This window comes from Eretmochelys imbricata, chromosome 1 (genome assembly GCF_965152235.1).
Source record: "Eretmochelys imbricata isolate rEreImb1 chromosome 1, rEreImb1.hap1, whole genome shotgun sequence".
Lineage (NCBI taxonomy): Eukaryota > Metazoa > Chordata > Testudines > Cheloniidae > Eretmochelys > Eretmochelys imbricata.
Genome location: NC_135572.1, coordinates 123,984,777 through 124,005,510, shown reverse-complemented (window position 1 = coordinate 124,005,510; position 20,734 = coordinate 123,984,777). Strand labels below are relative to the sequence as shown.

Genomic DNA, 20,734 nt, shown 5'->3' with positions numbered 1-20,734 from the left:
AATATTTAGGACGATGTTCTTGGTTTCCTGATAGGTTACAGAACTTAAATAACCAGTCACTACTCTATATATCTTGGAACTTCCATTTTGGGGGTTCCTTAAGCCAAGGGTAAAGTATGATTATTTTAAACTGTTCACATTTGTAATCTATTTAACTGTAGCTCTTATGCATTAATTTGCTCTGCATTATTTATATTTACTTAAAGGTATACTAATTCTGAACTAGGTATCCAACCTGTTCCTCTGCAAACCATTACTAATGAGAATGCTGCCGGCCCAAGTCTTGGGACCATTCCACAAGCACGTTTTCTATTGGTCATGCTCAACATGCTGACCCTACAGCATGGTGCCAACACCTTGAACCTCCTTCTCAACTCTGGCATGCTAGCATTGACGCAAACCACACTGCGGCTAATAGGTATGAAATATTCCAGTTTTTTATTTGTAAGAATATATATGTTTTGACTTCCACTGCATTGTAAGTGGAAGGACAGCTTCACTGGTTAAGAACTGATGATCTGAGCCAGTTTTTACAGACTTGCCCAATCTGTAAAAACATGTGCCAGTGAAGTGGAGGGGGAGGTGGAAAACTTAGATTGACATATGCTCCTTATCTCAGCTGTAACTTGGTGAGCATTATGAATCCTCTATCTTTGACCGTTCTTGTTAGTCTGTGTGAGCTATGTTAGGTGTTTTAACAACTCCCGCTATATTGTTTCATTCAGTTTGTTGCTGTGGGAGCTTCCCCTCTATACACAGATTGGAGGTAGTTTTAGCATTCATTCACTTGATTCTTCATAAGAACTTCTGCAGAGTTAGGTATATAATAGTTGAAACTATTCTGCTTTGGTTTCTTCTCCCCCTTTCCCCCCAAATGATAGCAAACAGTTATTCTGGCAAGTTTATTTAACCCTTTCAGGTCCTTGTAAAACTACATGGACAGCAAAGGAAAAAAATCAATGTTTCTGGAGCACTCCTTTCCATGCAGTCACTGCCCCCACTACTATTGAAAAGCCCAAAAAAAAAAAAAAAAGCATCCTTCTAAATATAAGAGGGGTTTCATTTGAAGTACTGCTTCAGCAGTCTCCAGTGGTGGAATTATGCCATTTCTATTCATAGTCTGTAGGGACTCATTTTGTTACACTGAGAGCTGGGAAGGAAGGCCTCTCCAAAGCAGGCCTCTTCAATAGAAAGTAAAGCAGAACAGAAAATCATACTGTTCACCTTTCATTCTTCACAGATGATTAACACAAGGTCAAATATTGGCAGCAACAGCTTGCCTCCTTTTAAGATCACCCACTGGGGAAAAACTTCATATTTCTTGTAAGGCTAAACATCTGCCATTTGAGAGACATTTTCAATTAATTGGGGAAAGAAGTGACTGTCTCTCCTGAAAGGAGCTTGCAGAGCTGTATCTCAGGGTACTTTCTTTTGTGCTCACAGCATCCCAGTTACCTGTGGATGAACAGAATGAGGGCTTATCTTGGTGAATATATTGCTCCTCAAAGAAGTTTTCGTTCTTCAGTGTATGAAGACCTATAAATGGTTGTATTTCTTCCACCAGTGCTCCCACTATGGAAGAACAACTCAAGCTGAGGAATTAAATATTAGACATCCATGGAAAATTTCCTCCTTTCCAAAGTGCAGAAAAATTAACACTACTTGTATGGATTAAGAGCAGGAAGAAAAGGAAAAAATATTTCCTAATTCTCCTTTTATGGACATTCTAGCACTTTCCTCTGAAGTGTTTGACGTTGGCTATTGTGACCTGAGTCAAGCTACCTGAATCGATGTAAACATAGGAATTGCCATACCAGATTAGACCAATGATATAACATATAGGCAGACTACTGAAGGTGTAGAATCAGATTTGAATGGGGAAAAGTCCTGGCAAGGACAAAAGTCAACTGGTAAACAAAAGAACTTTGTACTAAATCAAGGCTCTAAAGCCTATATAGATGTGGCTTCACTAGCTAATTATGGAGTTTCTATTGAGTTCTGTTTTGGGGTCTGTTCCCCAAATGATTCAGTAGACTGGGAAATTGAATGCATGGTGAATGAGAGTGTGAAGTTTCTCTGGTTTGCCTATTAGTCTCACTGGGCAGCCATGTCATGGTGGTGAGAGACTTCGGGAATACTGACCCACATACCTATGAGGATATTATTTGATTCTTCTTTGTTTTGTTCAACACTAAATCTTCCATAGCTAGATGTCTTAGATTCTATACCACATAAGCTTATTTACTTTTGGTAAATAGTACCTGAAGGCATAGAGGCTTACTCAACTATGAAGAATTCTGTAAGGCAGTAATTTGGCCCTCAGCTTTCACCTTTCTCAAGCACTGCAAGCTGGAACTGCATGTGCCTGAGGATTCATCCTTTGAGGAAGGCGTGCCCCAGTCAGTAGTATGAAAAAAACCTTAGTACTCTTCCTTGAGAAATGAAGATCACTCTTCTAGCCTAGTTTGTTTTACTTGTTTACTCCCCACCCTCCTTTTGTGTTTGTTTTTCACTGTTTGCTACTTCTCTGAGGTGATGGACTGAACAAGGTAACAAGACAAAGAATGGAACACTTGTTACCCACTGACGTTTTCCCCCGTCAAGCTGGACCTGTCCATACTTCCAAGGATAAGAATCTGTTTCCTATTTAGGGGAGTGTGCATAGTTTAATTGTTGTTTCATATTAGGGTTTTGTACTGCAGCCCATCATTGTAGTATCCAAATGGTTTCCCTACAAAATAGATTGGCAGTAGTAGGGTTCTCAGTGGGCTTCACAGACTCTCGCTTTTCTCCCTTTTTTAACGTTTGTGTCATCACTTGTTCTTTTGTTATGACGGTCCTGGTTGAGGAGTTAAGTAGGCAGAGCTTGAGCTCAGAGCACTTGAACTTCTGGTCTTAATAAAGTGATGGATTGTGGGGAGAGAGTTTAAATAAATAAAATTGCTTAAACTTTTGTCTACAAATGGTAAACTTAAGGTATTGGAGGGCTTTCACTCACTTCCACCAAATGACAGCCAGGTTTTATGTCCTGTTGCATTCATTTCTTCTCAGATAAATACTGAAATGAAAGAGTCTGGGAATGTGAACCCTTAAATGTATAGGTTCTTTTTTCACTCGAATGATCCAAATTCCCTTTCTTCTTCATGACTGCTACATTTGCTTTATATAAAGGCTAAATACTACCTGCTCTTTTCTCCTCCTCCCCACTTCCCATGAAGTTCCCCTTAGCTGTGCTTCCAGCTCTGTTCACTAGGAGTGAGACTAGTTTTCTTCAAATTTTTTTCACATGATTATACTACCAGCTGAACCTCTAGACAGGCATGTACAGATTTCTGCTTTCATGTAGCTATATTACTCAGCAACATATTTGCTTGATCGTATCCTTACCAAAAGGTCTGCAACTATTTTCTAGTCCTTTCACTAGATAAAAAATAGTGGTAAAAACCTATTTAACATTTTCTGCCACTAGACCTGCTTGGATGCTGGAGAAAATCACCCTAATATCTTTTCCATTAGTCTGTATTATTTTGAACAAAGATAATATATGTTATAATCCCTTTATTTTCAAAAACCTAATTTCATAGTCTCTAAAAGCTGGAATTGACTGCATCACTAGTTAACGCCTGTCTTCTGAATACTAACTTCTCATTTTAAGTATTAATATAAGTACTGTATGTTGTAAAAGGTTTTTAACTGGTGCGACAAAGGTCATGTCTTAAGTTTCAAGCTGTCTTTGTTTCTTATGAATGTTTCCTATAGGGCCTAGTTCTGACAATGTTGAAGAAGATATGATTGCCGCTTCTCGGGGAGCTTCTGCCACTGTTTTGGAAGAGTCAAGGAAGGAAACCACACCAGTTCAGCTCCCTGTGTCTGGGCCAGAGCTGGCAGCCATGATGAAAATTGGAACCAGGGTGATGAGAGGGGTGGACTGGAAATGGGGTGATCAGGTACAAAATTGTGTTCCACTTTTGTTTTGTAATATGTCTGATCAATCTACTGACAGTATTAATGGACTCGTAATGTGAATTATTTCATTTTCAGGTTTTTAGGTAACAAAAAGACAAATATTTAGCATGACACTAGGTCTCATTTCTATTTGTAGAGTAAATTCTTTTTCACTGAAACGTTTCTATATTAAATCACCATTTAAAAGGAAGCAGGATCAATTGTGCTTGGGTGCAGCATCATGGAAGCTCCCTGGTGTGAGGAACTTGTACAATGTGTGAAAAATGTTGCAATGTGATTTTTTTTAAAGTAGCTATATTCCTTATCGCTGATTGCCATCTGAATTAAAAATCATTCTAATCTGAAAATGTTTAAAATGAAACTTCTATCATATGAAAGTGAAAAAACATCTTAAGAGTTTTGAAAAAATACTATGGGTTATTTTGTTTTACTCTGCATATGCACACAAATTGGGTGGAAAATTAGTGAGAAATTGTATAACTGAGTCATCCCATTATTGGCATAGATGTGAGTTGTTGGTTGACTGAGCTTCTGTGTTCTCTCAGGATGGGCCCCCTCCAGGTTTGGGTCGTGTGATTGGAGAACTGGGAGAGGATGGCTGGATTAGGGTTCAGTGGGACACTGGCAGTACAAATTCTTACAGGATGGGGAAGGAGGGAAAATATGACCTCAAACTGGCTGAGCCACCACCTACAGCTCAACCCACAACAGAAGACTCTGATACAGAGGATGATTCTGGTAAGAAAAAATACTTTGTTAAAATGGAGGCAGACTTCTTTCTGAATCTTCAGTGTTAGGACTTTGTAAGATCAGCAAAACTCATTTCACAACAGGGAAAAAAAATATCCAAAAAGCTTTTTCTTTACTTACCTGGCATAAATTTATATGTGGCTGATGTTCCTCTTCAACATAGAAAAGCTATTTTGAAGGGATAGCAAGGTCATGCGTCTGCTGATCATGCATTTGGGAAGGAGGGGTATACTTTCCAACTGCTATGATTTCAGTGCTGTATCATGGCAGGCACATCTGGATATGATAGTGCTAATTTTAATGTCAGAATTATAATAAATATTCCTAGGACGTGTGTTTGTCTCACATCTTGTCTTTCTCTCTTTTTGAAGTGTTGGTTTTCATGGGAAAAATGGTGTGGTGGGAACAGCTTGGAAACATCCACAAGAACTACATGATGACTTGCAATTTATACCATGGTGTTTGAACTATAGGATGCTTTCCATGATAAGAGTTATAAAAATCATGCTACTTCAAGTAGTGTCCCAATGGGTGCTCCACGTCAGGTGTGTGTGTCTCTCTCAAGCCCTTGAACAGAGATTTTATGCTAGCAGTGCTTGTTTTGCCTGTTCATGTGCCCTGTGCCTCCATGTACTGGACACCGAGGCCATATAGGGTTGCATGGGCGAACCAATGTCAGTTCCTTCTCTACTGCCTTGGCATGAGGCAGAGCTCTAGCGTGCTTGCCTTGAGTGTGCCTTGTCTATTTTGTATTCTTGTTGTTGTTGTTTAAGATTACTTAGTATAGTTTATCATTAGTAGTAGTTATAGTTAGTAACTTTTAGTAGTGAGAGAATAGTTCTCCCCCTCCTCTCTTTCTCCTTGGGGAGCCTTGTCTTCCTGGCAGGGCGTACCTGGCTTGCCAGGCTACAAAAGCTGCCTTTCCTGCCGAGAGGCTATACCTGTGATCGGCAGCCACTCGGGGGGTCGATCTAAGTTATGCAACTTCAGCTATGTGAATAACATTGTTATACCAATAAAATAAAAACCATCAGGATCTCATGAAAGGGGAAAAGGCAAAATGCCACATTTATTGTGAATACAGAAAGAATCATAGTAAGCAGTTAGTTATAGCTATAACATTCCATTCAATTTTATATTTATTCACACATTCATTTATACACACACAGGTTCTACAAGGCTGTTAACATAGTTACCAGCCTTAGAGTTGCTCATGCCAAGCCACTGGCCAGGTGGCCTGGACACGAGGAGGGAGCAGAGCCTTATCTGACGCTCCTGGAAGTTGGTTTGCAGAATCAGACCCCAAAGTTCAGTTTCTAGAGTCCATTTTTATAGGAATTTATTCCTATGCCAGTCTATGGGAATTACTTCATCATGCTGTTGCTGAATCAATCAGCAGATGGCACGTTCCTGACGGCTCAGTGTTGTTCTTCGGTTCTCCCATCCTTGAAGCTGTTGGGTGGATTCCAGTCTGCCCTCTGGGGTCCTCTGGTTGTTTCCACTTGACGCCGCCTTCAGCCAATGGACGCTGGATTCTTAGGCTGGCACCTCCCTGATCATTCAGTTATTATCCATACCAAGCGTCCATCCACATACATCCTCTATCTCTGTTTTAATCACAATTGTTAACAAAGCGAGATAAATACAACGAAAGGGCGGGGAGTCTCTGTGTGCTGTTTCTGTTGTTACAAAGTATTGCTTTGAGAACAGACTCTGTCTTAGAATGTACTAACACAATTAGCAGCTTGAAAGTGTCACACAGAGAGGGAGAGAAACAGTACCAAAAACCAAGAGACCTCTTAATTAGTAATACCCTGGAATTTAAACTATGGGGAGTCAAACTCATTTGTGATTTTAATACAAAACTTCTTTAATATGATCCAACATAGCAGAAGTGGACGTACTTAGATCGACTTACCGTGGTGTCTTCGCTGCCATGAGTCGACTGCCGCCGCTTCCCCGTCGACTCTGCCTGCGCCTCTTGTGGTGCTGGAGTATAGGAGTCGATGGGAGCGCGCTCGGGGGGTCAATTTATCGCGTCTAGACTAGATGCAATAAATCGATCCCTGCTGGATCAGTTGCTGTAGTGAAGACATACCCGAAGTGTGTTGGTTGCGTGGGGGAGTCTCATGTCTCCCAGAAGTGCAGTTTCTGCCTAGCCCTCAAGTCTAGGGCAAGGAAAAACAGGGAGATTAAGTTCAGACTGTTAAGGATGGAGCGCTCACTTCAACAAATATGAGTCAGGTCAGGGGGGCACCCTGACCCCCGGAATATCTGTCTCTGGACAGATGCATTCCCCTTTTGACCTTGGTGTAGGCTTCCCCTAAGAAGGGGAGATTGTTGAAAGCTTCTGAGAAGGCTCCCAAAAAGAGGAGTAAGGACTCATCAGAAAGAGCCTGCTCTGAAAAAGCTTGGGTCCCCTGTCAGATCTGTGGTCTCCGAAGCTTCAACCTCTTGGCTAGGTACTGTGGGGTCAAAGGACTCCCCTTCTGGTACTGGCAGAACTGGAAAGCCCCAGAACTCAAGACAGAGACATGGCACCGACAGGGCTTCATTACCTTCTAGCAGGGACAGCATAAGCACCTGGGTCTGGTACTGTTGGGCTCAGTCCCACAGTTGGCACCTACCCAGTTGGCACCCTTGTTACTGAGCAAGCAATGGCAGCAGGCTCCATCAATGCCCACATCGGTATGCCCGTCAGCAATGGTACTATCCGCTTCAGCCACCACATCGGTACCGATTCCTTACTTGGTATGGCAAGAATTTAGCAATGCAAGTAATAGATGAGCTGCAATCCCTGCTCCTCATAGGTAATGAGCATCTTCCTTTCCCCAGTACTGCAGGACTCTTTGCCTTTTTCTGTGGGGGCCTCAGCATTTTTATTGAGGAGGACGAAGGGGACTTCAAGGGTTCCCCTACGTATCCTGTCAGGAGCCCATTGTTTGACAGTCACAGGGAAGATTGTGACCATCATCAAAGAAGGTGGAACCAATTCTGCATGCCACTCCCACACCTGTATGGAGTCCCCCCAGTGGGCTATATTGGGATCCCCGGCCTGCTTACTGATAGCAACTCTCCAGACCACTAGTACTGTCTCAGAGGGAGACTTAGGCTTATTCAGTCCTATACTCTCCAACCACATCCCTCGTCCCCCACACAGGAGGAGACATTTGAGGAACAGGAATCCAGGGTGGCTAAAGAGGCTACCCCTCAAACACGCATTTAATCCTTATCTTCAACCAAAGCAGTTATGCCTCCACCACCTTACATGGCTGCTGATTTCCAGAAATTTAAAGATCTAATAAGCTGGGTAACTGACTCTCTTCAGATTCCACTTGAAGAGGTCAGGGATTTACATCACAAACTGCGGGATATTCTTCGGTCAGCAGTGCCCTCCAGGATGGGGTTACCCATCAACAGGGTGCTCCTGGATCCAGCTAAGACTGTCTGACCAACACCTGCTACTATTCCACCAATGTGTAAAATGGAAGATAAAAAGTATTGTGTTCCCCTGACTCTGATATCTTGTTCTCCCTCCCCTGACCCTGGCAGTGGATGCAGTAAAAGAGCAGGGTAGGCAGCACTTCTCAAGTTCTGCTCCACGTGACAAGGACCGTAAGAGACTGGATCTGTTTGGCCAGAAGTTCAATTAATCAGCAATTTTGCAGTTCAGAATTCAGAACTATCAGGCAGTAATGGTCAAATACAGTTTTGTGAACTATAATAGACTGATGGCCTTTATTGAACACCTGCCACCAGGACCATAAGGAACAATTCTAGTTCAACATTTCAGAGGGCCAGTTATTGGCCAGGACCACTCTTCAAGCATCCATGGCAGTATTTATGTGCAGGGCATCATGGCTCTAGCTCTTGGTGTTTCAGTGAGAAATACAGAACACTGCTGAGGACTTCCCCTTCAATGGTTGTAGGCTTTTCTTGGAGACCACAGATGGAGGACACTGAAGGACTCTAGAGCCACTTTACATTCCCTGGGCATTTATACACCTACAGATAACTGTTTAGTAGGTCACAAACTGCCCAGAGATCACCTCCTGCTCAGTTCTCTGGATTCCATAGATCCACTGAGCTTCCACAGGAAAAGACACAAATTTCAGAGAAAGTGGGCCACCCGCCCTTTTTTCACGACCACCCAACCATCTTCTATGCAACAGTTTTGACGGGGTCGGTCAGGGGTTCAAATCCTCCCCCATGTCTACTTTTATAGCTGTGTTCGTTTGCCCACCACCCTCCCTTTGGAGATGCCTTTCCTATTTCCAACATGCCTAGAGGCAGATTACTATAGACAAGTGAGTCATAGAGGTCATAACATCCATTTTACATCCTTCCTTCCTTTTCCCCATCCCTCTTCAGGGACCCCGCTCATGAGCTTGTGTTGAGATAGGAGGTGATCTTTTTCATCTAGTTAGGAGCAATAGTCTCCTCCTCTTCCCATGGGCAATGGGTTTTACTCAAAGTATTTCCTTATACCAAAGAAGGATGGAGGGTGGAGACTGATATTAGATCCAAGACTTCTAAACAAGTTTATAAAGCCTTACAATTTCAGGATGGTGAGTTCTTTCACTGGAGAAGGGGGATTGATTTTCAGTCCTTGACCTACAAAATGCATATTTTCATATCCCAGTATACCCTTTGCACAGGATAGGTCTGTGATTCTCTATAGGCCAGGATCAGTTTCAATACCAAGTGCTCCCCCTTGATCTTTCCTTGGCCCCAAGGGTGTTCTCCAAGGTCCTGGCAGTAGCAGTGGTGATCCTAGTCTTCCATTACCTTGTTGACTGGCTATTCAACGGCCATTTTTACGAAGCAGTGTTATCTTCCACGCAGATGGCCCTTGCTCTTCTAGGAGTTGTCTTCAGCTAAATGTAAGGACATCCACATTATCCCCATAATTAAGATACAGTTTATAGGGGCTTCCCTGGCTGTTGACGAGTTCAAAGCCTGCCTTCCCTTAGATAGGTTCATAACCAAGTCAAGTTTGGTATGGACAATCATTGGAATCTTTGCACCACTATAAGGAACTGTCTTCAGCTCCATCGCTAACTTTAACAACAGATGCATCATTGTGGGGATGGGGAGCTCATCTCAGTGCTTTCACAGCTCAGGGGAGATGGGCAACTCAGAAACAAATCTCCACATCAATCTGTTGGAGTTCAGGATTGTCAGTAATGCCTGCTTCCATTTTCTGTTTTCTCCTCTCACGGGAAGTGGGTTGCACAGTTCATCCTCCTCAAGGAGTGACAGCACATTTTACCAGGTCACAAGCAACATACATGGCATTGCTTTAGAAAGTACTAGTGTCTGATACATGTAGGGCTACTATATGGGTTTCCATATGTGCATTTTCAAAGCACTACGCTTAAGCCATGCTGTCAGATCTGATTGGCAGTTGGTACTGCAGTACTGTCTTCAGTTCTGGACTCCGTTCCAATGCTCCCTCCTTCCCCTGAGGAAACGGCTCAGAAGTCACCTGAAATGGAGCATCCGTAGAGACAGTACTTGAAGAAGACGAGGTTACTCACTTTGTGTAGTAACTTCAGTTCTTTGAGATATGTACCCTTGTGGGTGCTCTACTGCTCTCCCAATCTTTCCTTCTCTTCAGACTGTTCTCTGTGGAGACATTCGAGTGGAGAAGGGACTGAGGGAGGGTTGCCTGCACGTTTCTGTGTAGCCTCAGTGTCCAGTGTGAGGAGGCATATAGGGCACATGTGCGGGCCAGACTGGTACTACTAGTGGAAAATCTCTAATCAAATGTTTGAGAGTTGCATGTGCACCTGAAGTAAAGCACCCATAGGGACATACATCTCAAAGAACTGCTGTTCTTTTTGCCTTTTTCAGAACATTTTGTTTACTGTGTTAGCTTGTTACTAAAGTAATCCTGTATCTTTTGTCTTTTGCTTCAGAGGGAGAACAAGCTGAAAGGAATCTTCACCCCACTTCCACGATGCTGATGAGTACCGTGAACCTGTTACAGACGCTTTCTCTCTCTGCTGGAGTCCATGCTGAAGTTATGCAGAATGAAGCGACCAGAACTTTGTGTGGATTGCTTCGCATGTTGGTGGAGAGTGGAACGATAGATAAATCAAGTATGTGTTACATGGCATAGTCTGACCAAATAAACCCATCAGCTTTCAGGCGGTATATCTTGCCTGATTTTGCAGTAATTCCTTTATTTAATTCCTAGTCTTTTAAGGTCAAAGTTCAGTAACATTTAGACCTTCTCAAAGCATCAATTTTACATATTTGTGGAAACATCACAAATTGTTTTGTGGATAGAATACGCATTTCTCTGTTAGTACTGGTGTGCTGCACACTATACAAAGCCCAGACAATCCAACCGGTAAATGGCTTCCATTATAAGGAATCTTAAGTCAAAAAGGACTTTTCAGGTTAGGAAGGACAGCATGACTTTATAATTAGGCGAATCATAAATTTGATGATATATAGCATCTTTATAATACTAGTAACTTCAAGCAAATTTTCCAAAATGGACAGAATTGTAAGGTAGTGTAGTCAGTGTGTGGGTGAGAATTTGCTTGCAAGAGATATTCTCTTTCTTGGAGTATGCCAGAAATTAATTCTTAATGGACTTCAACTAAACTGGAAGTCAGTTAATTAATTTTATATTTAGGGGCAATTTTGTAGCAGAGCTTTAAGATCTGTCTAACAAAGTGGATCACTTTGAGAAATTGTGGTGCAGTTGGCAGAAAAGTCAGCTGTTCATGTATTTTTATTTCCAGCTTCGTTGCCAAATAAGTTGGTTTATAAAGAGCAGCATAGAAGCTGGTGCACGTTAGGATTCATTCGAAGTATAGCACTCATGCCTCAGATGTGCAGCACGCTTAGCACATCTCAGTGGATAACTTTGCTAATGAAAATTGTGGAGGGGCATGAATCTTTCACTGCTGCATCACTACAGAGACAGGTAATGTGTTTCCAGATCATTTTCATATGCAATGAATTTGGCATTTTTTGTCTTGTTACAGTATAGTTTAAAAAGTGAACAGTTTTGAAGGTGCCTCTTATTTTCTTCAGTTGTAGGAAAGGTAATATCAGAATTTTCTTCCTTTAAAAATCCTCCTGCAAGTTAACACTGCACAACAAGGTTATGTAAAATGTTGTTCAATGCAAGAGAGAGTGTTGGTTGGCACCTGTGGGCCTAATAGTAAAGGTTGCTAGGGAGGTGAACTGGCTATGCACACAGTCTCTATAACCACAACAGACAATTAAAGAAAAATGAACAAACTCAGACTATTTTAAATAAAATAACCAAATTGCTTAGCTTGCCTGTCCTTTTTTATTGGCATGCTATATCTTTGCATTCAAGTTAGTGATAAAGAGTGAGTGATCTAAAACTGCCTGCAGGAAGGGGTTACCAGTTAGAACTGTACACTGATGTGTCATATTTATCGCCTGTGTAGCTTTTCCATTGTAAATAAATTTCTTCTGTACGCAAGATTTGAACGTATAATTCTCCATTAATGGTGCTTTTCTGTTGCTTGCATCTTCTCAAAGGTAGCCCTGCCAATTAACTTAGGGCAGGAATATACAAACGTGATCCTGATCTCTTCCTCAACCTGATACATTTAGGTTGTGACTTTCTTTCAGTATGTACCAGAGGCTGTTCACTCATACAGGATCTAGGTTGTGTTCTCACCCTTATGAGATTCTCTGTATTCAGCCAGCTAAACATCATGGTATGTCAACTCTGCTACTTTACTCTTACCCTAATTTTGAAGCCAATTTTGGGACAGCAGAGAGCATTTCTTCCTTCTCTCCAAGGGGTTAGGACAAAAATGGGTGTGCTTCCTTAGCATGATTGAACAAATGGAGCTGCAAAAAGCTGAAAGGAGCTCCATTTGTGAGGGGATCCTCTTGGGAGCTGCATAAAGAGAGCCTTCATGCATTGACTCCATGACTGCAGAAGACATTCTTCCAGGGAAAGGTGATCAGTGTGGATAGCTTGTGGTGGGCCACTGTTTTTATATGCATGATTCAAAACTTATCTAGAGACACCTCTGCAAGGGTGGATCAGTCTTCTCTTAGTGTCCAGGGCCCAGAAGACAAGGCTGTCCTTGTTGACTGGAGAATAGTCAAGATTAATAAGACCATAATACCTCCACATCTGGCCCGGGATCATGGAGGGGGCTGGGAGAATGGTGACAAAACTCTGAAGACATACCTGTGCTGTCCTAGATGTATATTGCAAGAAAGATGCAACCTACTTGTATTGGACTTGGGGAGTTCATTCCGAGAAAGAAAACCAGTTTTCCAACTTAAAATGCAGATGCATATTTATTTGCTAAATTGAGAGACAGTGATACTAAGCATTGGCTATATGCGAAAAGCTCCTCAAGCATTGTTCTGGCTGCTGTTTGCACTCTGATAACATTACCTCTTACGTTGTTAGGCTCCTGTGCCTTCACTGGAATAGAGTTAGGGTGTAAACGAATTCACCCAAAAGTGTGTATTAGTATGACTGCTGTTGATTCTTATATTTGGAATCTAAACCACATCTCTTTCCCCATCACTTTAATTCCTGTTCTGATACTTCTTTGTTTTCAAGTCTTATGAGGGTGATCTTACTTTTTGCCAATCTGTGTGTAGCTCTGCGGCGGAGCCCTGTGTGCTTTGATGCTGGGCAGTGTTAAATTAGGATTGCCAGTTTTGATTGGACATATTCCTGGAGGTTTCATCCCATGGCAGTCTTTAATTAAAGATTAATCTTCAATTCCTGGAGTCTCCGGGACCATCCTGGAGGGTGGGCAACCCTATGTTAAATACAGCTACTACTAGTATGAAATTAGCAGTTCCTCTTAATATTGATAAATGGGCAAATAAGCAAGAAAATAACTAGGTAGCTATGGACCATTTAAGTTTCAGCAACCAAAATTGTAGGGAAGAGCACAAAAGATGGCTAATAGTTAAGTCTTTCATTTCCATATAGATATTTCTAATTCAAATGTTCTTGTGTTAGAACCCTGATCCTATAGAAGTTATTTGCTGAAATGACTTGAAATAAAATAACACTAATTCTAATATCTACTTTTAGATCCTTGCTGTGCATTTATTAAAAGCGGTACTTCCATCCTGGGACAAAACTGAAAGATCAAGAGACATGAAATTTCTTGTGGAAAAACTATTTGGTTTCTTAGGCAGCCTACTTAGTACTTGCTCTTCAGATATCCCACTACTCAGAGGTAGAGCAATTTTTTCCTTAATGGTTTAATTTGTTTTTCCTATCTTAAATCATCTGCTGAGATTCTGCTATTTCTTTTCAGAATCTACTCTGAGGAGGAGGAAGGCCAGGCCTCAAGCATCTCTAACGGCAACTCACAGCAGTACTTTAGCAGAAGAGATAGTGGCACTGCTGAGGACGCTCCATTCACTAAGCCAGTGGAATGGACTCATAAACAAGTACATCAACTCTCAACTAACCTCCATCACCCACATCTTTGCAGGAAAACAGTCAGAAGGGGTAGTTTCCACGTTTTAAAATTAGCTCATTTTTCTCTAGAAGTGTTAATTTTTAATGTTTTAAATATTAAAACTATTTTAACAATGTTAAAGTTTGATTTTAAAACTATTCTATGTAAAATTATTTTTTGTATTGCAACTTTCAACTGGATTGATGACTGTATAAATTATTTTTTTTAATGAAGTAGATAAAAGTACTAGTTTTCTCCCTACAGTTAACTTTACTATTCTTTATCAGGCTGTTTTAGAAGACTACTTCACTGATTCTGAGAATCCAGAGGTGGGAGGCTTAATGGCTGTACTAGCAGTGATTGGCGGAATAGACAGTCGCTTGAGATTGGGTGGACAAGTCGTTCACGATGAATTTGGAGAAGGCACAGTGACGCGCATCACACCAAAAGGAAAAATCACTGTTCAATTCTATGACATGCGAACATGTAGAGTGTGCCCCTTAAGTCAACTAAAACCGGTAAGTAAAACCGGTCTTTAATATTACAGAAAGTGTGAAAGTTGTGTTTTTTGTGAAAAAAGAAACTTAACTTGGCTCTGTTTTACAAAGGAGAAATAGGCTAGTTTGACCAAGGGTAGGATGTGTGGTATAAAAAATTATTTGTCCAGGGAATATACATCTGCTAGTCCCACAACTGTGCATTTCATGCTCATTTGCAAATCAAGGCAGTCTTCATGCATGTCTTTGCAGGGCTTTATCTTTATTAGAAAAAATATATTAACTCAGTTTAGCTGTTTTCACTAGTTAAAAAGGTGTGCAAACTCAGGGTTAAATCCTAGTGAAGACAAGGCAGCTTGTAGCTTTCATATTAATAAGCAAGTTGAGATAAAGACTAGGATACACCATAGTCTCATCTGCTAATTAGTGAAAACTAGAAACTGCCTTGTCTTCACTAGGATTTTGCCTTGCATTAACACACCTTTTTTTTTTTTTTGCCTTGTGAAGTCACAGCATAAGAGGCTCCTGTGCACTTAAAGCCCCAGTCTGTTGCAGGGGTTGCAGTTGACACTCATGCTATCTGCTTTTCCTTTCTGCCGGTGATACTCAGATCCCTCTACTTATGACTACAGTCCTAGGAGCTTCTTTATTTTCTTAGTGTTTTTAGAGACCAAAGTTCTCTTCAATTGTTCCAGTTCAAGAGCAATTAAATAAACACTAGTTATCCTCTTAAAATATAAACAATCCATACGTTTTTATGAATTTCTAAAGATTTGAAAAATGCTTAACCTTTTGGTTCTTTTAGCTTCCAGTGGTGGCTTTTAATGTGAACAACTTGCCATTCACTGAACCCATGTTGTCTGTCTGGGCTCAGCTGGTAAACTTGGCCGGAAGTAAAATAGAAAAACACAGGATGAAGTCTCCCAACCAGGGTCTTTCAGGTACAGTTTCCTGTTTATCATACGTTAACCCTTCTCTGGAAAATATTGCTAACATTAAATAGATATTAGGAAGGTACAGAAGTTCTGCGGAAAGTTGTTTTCTACTTGGTCAGCATTGAGTAGGAAGTGATATATGAAGGCACATACCACCACTTACCCCAAAGTGGAGCAAGAGTCATAGGAGAAGCACATGCAAGTACGCAAGGAAGTGCATTGATGCACTGTACAGGTTATCCAGTTTATATCTTGACTTGAAGAATGGCTGCCATCTATGATGTAAATGTAGTTTGAGGCTGGAGTCTTTGTTGCAAATTGAGTTGTCTGAAAATAGTTGATGCACCTGATATCTACCTAGTTTGCTCTTACCTGTTGCATTTTAAGCAGTGTGCATGACTTAGTTAGTGCATGTCAAGCTGTGGTGTAAATCTGCATGATAGCATGCCATTCACCGGGGTGTGTGTGTGTGTATCCTGCTACTGTGCGCTAAAAGTTTCCTACTGCACGTTGGCCGTACATCAGTGCATGGTTGCGGCGTCTACACAAAATGTTGGTGCCCAATATGCTAGTGCACTGTAGAATAGCACCCCACATTGCCACCACTAACTGTTTGTCCAGACAAACCTTAAGTTCACGAAGTGCATGACAGCTGAGACGCACTGTCTTAGTATCGACATCTGGAATAGGTCCAGTGTGGGTTTCTTATAATGAGGCACTTAAACTTTATATTTTAGTCCTTTCATCTTGTTTGAGCTTACCATTCATAACTGTTGGTACTAAAAATGTATTTTTGTGATGGGATCATCAGATTGTAAAAATAAATGTTTACCTTTGTTACTTTGAATGCTGTTGCTTTCTGGTTAATGGCCATTTTATGTTTTTGATAGGTCAAGTGGATTTGGATCTGCTGAGATGCCAACAGTTAAAATTGTACATATTGAAAGCAGGTCGAGCTCTGCTTTCTCACCAGGATAAATTAAGGCAGATCTTATCTCAACCAGCTGTACAAGAGGCTGGATCGATTCCCACAGGTACAGCTTTTTATCGTAACAAGATGAATTAGTTGTCCTGTCAGCCACAGGCTTTTCAATATTTAACCTCTTGTTGATTATTAGTCTTCAAAATAAAATGTTGTCTTCAATGTCCTCTTGAGTTGAAAATGTAACTAATATGTATGGTTACGGGTTGTGTGGTGGCTTTATTCGGCAGCTATACCTGATGAGTATGTACCTTGCATGTTATGGTCTGAGGCTAGAACTGAGGCTTTTGACCGCAAAGACTCAGAGATGATTACTTTCAAAAACTGTTTCTAAATTTTTACTGGTCCTGAAAGTGTTTTCCTGTTGTTTTTAGATTAGGCAGGTAAAGATTTTGGACACTAAAATGTTGATCACCGAACTTATGATTCTTACATATTTAATATGACTCTTTAATATTTTTGTTATTTGAATACTAAATTTGTAAACACCTCTCTATGCTGCCCCAAAATGTAAATAAAACACATTTGTACCTCTTGTTATGGCTTCTTCTGTCATTTTCAAGGTGGTGATTGATGTCTTAAGCAGTTTCTCTTTCTACTTGAAGAGGAGCTACAAATGGTGGATTGAAATTAAGTGGATAAAATAGTGATCTTGGGGGATGGTGGAGAAAAGGAAGTCTAATGTCTATTGCATTTTAATTCATTCGGCTCCTCTTAAACATGTGGATGAGAACTGCTCAAGTCATCACCAGATGCTCCTTCTTAATTCACTGGGATATGGAACACAATGGAGAGGTATTACTCTAAAATTTTAAACTTACATATACAGTTGAACCTCAGAGTTATGAACACCAGAGTTACAAACTGACAGGTTAATCATATACTTCATTTGGAACCGGAAGTACACAATTAGGCAGCAGCAGTAACAACAACAACAACAAAAGCAAGTACAGTACAGTACTGTGTTAAATGTAAACTACTAAAAATAAGGGGGGGAGGTTTGTTCTTTTTTAAAAGAGATTTGACAAGGTAAGAACTTGTTTCTGTGCTTGTTTCATTCAAACTAAGGTGGTTAAAAGCAGCATTTTTCTTCTGCATAGTAAAATTTCAAAGCGATATTAAGTCAATGTTCAGTTGTAAACTTTTGAAAGAACAACCATAATGTTTTGTTCAGAGTTACGAACGTTTCAGAGTTATGAACAATCTCCATTCCCGAGGCGTTTGTAACTGAGGTTCTGTATTTTGTGCAACTAAGGTTTTACAAATGTTAACATTCAGTAACAAATAAGAAATGAATATGTATCAATAAGTTAGGTAACCAGCTTTATCACATAATTCTAATTATCATCTTGCTTTCATTTTGCTTAAATAATTTTTTTAGCAACTGATTATTCAGTGGTTGCAAAAAACTGAAGATTAATACTTTGCCTCCTGAAAGCAGGGTTTTAAAGTTTTCTCTGATTTTATAAAGTAATGATTGCTGATTCTGTGGCTCTTGTGCTAGCATCTGCTAAAATCATGTTGAAACTCAGCTGAATGTTAGAAAAGGCAAGATGATCAGATTGGTGTCATTTTAAAATTGGATATTCTCTAACTTGTCAGAGCTAGAAACAAGTGCTATATTAGTAGTATGGGGAAAATGGAATGCTGGGACTTCTCTATCATATTTAATATTTCTTTCTAGTCTTTTCTGGTTTGTGTCTCAGCTATTACTGGTCTTGGGACCCAAATGTTGAGTCAGTATATATTTCTTTCCTTGCTTCAACTACTGGAGTGACGGGAAAACATCCTTCAAAAGTACAGAATCCAAACCTAGTCAGTCAAAATGAGGTGTACTCATTTGGAGGAGTCGTGATCTCTGGGGTCATAGAATATTCTTTTAATGACTCCCTCTTGTTAGGGAGAGAGAGGGCTCCATCTAGAGCCTATCAAACATGCTGTCAGCATCAGTTAGAGGGGGAGAACTCAAGAACTGTACCAAGTGTTCTCCAAGAGCGTAGTATGCTTCCTTTTGTAATAATGTCAGGTCTGGTAAGATAAGAATTCAAGCTTAATAGTGCATGCCCACTATGCCAAGTGGCTTCTGCCAGACTAGCTCTAGATATGGTAGTAAAACTAGTGTTTGACTAGAAGTTTAGGTCTTTTGAGGCTTGTGTTCAGAAAATTTGCTGTACTGCACATGCTCCCTTCTAAATTTGAGATGGAATGTGGTGGACATCATTCCTTTGTATGTTTGATCCACAAGACACTTTAACACAGCATAATTTACCTTATATTAATTGTAATTTTATTGACTAAAACTCATTTATTTCAGAGGATGGAGCAGTTGCGTCCCCTGACATAGGAGACATGTCTCCTGAAGGACCTCAACCTCCCATGATCCTCTTACAGCAGCTTCTGACAGCTGCTACCCAGCCATCACCTGTGAAAGCAATATTTGACAAACAAGAGCTTGAGGTACAATCGGTGTTCTTTCCTCATTTAAAACTTTCTACTGAGCACTCAAATTCCCATTGATGACTATTACTTCTCATTTTTCAAAGATTCTGTAAATGAAGCTGAACATTTACTGATGTACAGTACATATAGATTGCTAGTTCTACCTAGACTTCAGTGTGTGTTTACTTGTCTTTGTTTAGGCTGCTGCTTTGGCAGTGTGCCAGTATCTAGCTGTGGAGTCCACACATCCTTCCACTCCACTGTTCGAAGACTGTAGCTCCAGTGAGGCCACAACACCTGTTACAGTGCAGCATATCCGACCTGCAAAAGTGAAGAAGCGCAAACAATCTCCCATTCCACCCCTCCCTATTGTAGTTCAGCTTATGGAAATGGGATTTCCTAGGAAAAATATTGAATTTGCACTGAAGTCGCTCTCAGGAACCTCCGGAAGTGCTTCTGGATTACCAGGTATTTTACATAGTTACCATTAATAATGTTATGGGGAAGAAGGGAAATTAACAGACTAGAATGCTACTAGTACGGAGAATTTAAACCTCTGTATGACATACCAAAGGAAGCCCATATTAATTTGGTTGGCTTATTGTTTTCTCCACTAGGAGTGGAAGCCTTGGTTGGTTGGCTGTTGGATCACCCTGATGTCCAGATTACTGATCTCTCAGATGCTGATACTGTATCTGATGAATATTCAGATGAGGAGATGGTAGAAGATGTGGAAGAAGCTGAGGCTGCTTGTCCTGTCGTAAGTATTTAGTCATTCTAAAATAGATTAAAAATAAAAAATTAATGGATTAAAAACCATGATACATAGATTGCAAGATGTGTAATTATATCCTTCACTTACAAATTACAAAGGGTGTCATGCTACCCCCATCAAATCTGTTCATCGACAGTTTTAAGTTTTGAAAGACCTGCATCTATAGCATTTCACTTAGCTTTTTTCTTCAATACTGAACTGGAGACCATAATTACTGGTCAGATGTTTCTCATAGGAGACTATATCTGTGAATTTTTACAATAGACAACACACTTTGCTTGTGCATTAACTGCCACTAGTGCCACTAGTGTGTCGGATAGTTCAGGCTTCAGGAATGATTTCAAAAATTCTGTTTAGCCTTTTTTGGAAACTACATCAACCTTGACTGAGTTTGAAGTTTAGACATTTTTAAAGTATCTCTCCTTCTCCTACCCCAGTGATTTGAAAAATAAAAGTTTGATATTTTGGCTAATCAAAGCATGACTTGAATGGCACTGAAAGCCACAAGTGAAATCACTTAATTTTTTTGTTTATAAAAACTATGGCTTTCAAAGGCAAAGACAATAAAGTGGCCTATCAAACTAACAATGTCACCCGTAGCAGTTCTGAATATGAATTGCACTATTTTTCTATACACTTTCAGGAAACCTAAATCTGTGTATCAGAGGTTATATCAGTAAATAGCAGTCGAGGAATATCTGCAGTATTCTTGGTTTCCTCAGATTCCTATGTCTAAGATGTACTGGCATGTGATTGATTTCATAATCACAATAGGAAAGGATGCATACTATTTGGGAAGAAGAAAAGCCCTGAATTTAGTGGTAAATTATCCAAATTGATAACCTGAGCAAGTTTATAGTTCTAGATTATCAAGATTTAGTAGGTGGCTTAAATTTAAAAGCTTTGTTTGCTCCTGCTTCTCCCCTTCCCCCCCCCTTTTTTCT

The 20,734-nt window shown here is 40.4% G+C and overlaps 1 protein-coding gene across 1 annotated transcript in view; it reads left to right on the top strand.

Moving 5' to 3' along the window:
• HERC2 (HECT and RLD domain containing E3 ubiquitin protein ligase 2) overlaps nt 1-20,734 on the top strand; it is a 203,040-nt gene that overhangs the window by 92,400 nt on the left and 89,906 nt on the right. The window contains exons 35-47 of the mRNA XM_077814849.1: nt 227-418; nt 3,760-3,947; nt 4,512-4,704; nt 10,638-10,820; nt 11,475-11,659; nt 13,787-13,934; nt 14,016-14,212; nt 14,450-14,680; nt 15,465-15,600; nt 16,485-16,628; nt 18,891-19,033; nt 19,216-19,483; nt 19,633-19,775. Of these exons, the coding sequence (XP_077670975.1) occupies nt 227-418; nt 3,760-3,947; nt 4,512-4,704; nt 10,638-10,820; nt 11,475-11,659; nt 13,787-13,934; nt 14,016-14,212; nt 14,450-14,680; nt 15,465-15,600; nt 16,485-16,628; nt 18,891-19,033; nt 19,216-19,483; nt 19,633-19,775 (2,351 nt within the window). The remainder of the gene's footprint in view (nt 1-226; nt 419-3,759; nt 3,948-4,511; nt 4,705-10,637; nt 10,821-11,474; nt 11,660-13,786; nt 13,935-14,015; nt 14,213-14,449; nt 14,681-15,464; nt 15,601-16,484; nt 16,629-18,890; nt 19,034-19,215; nt 19,484-19,632; nt 19,776-20,734) is intronic.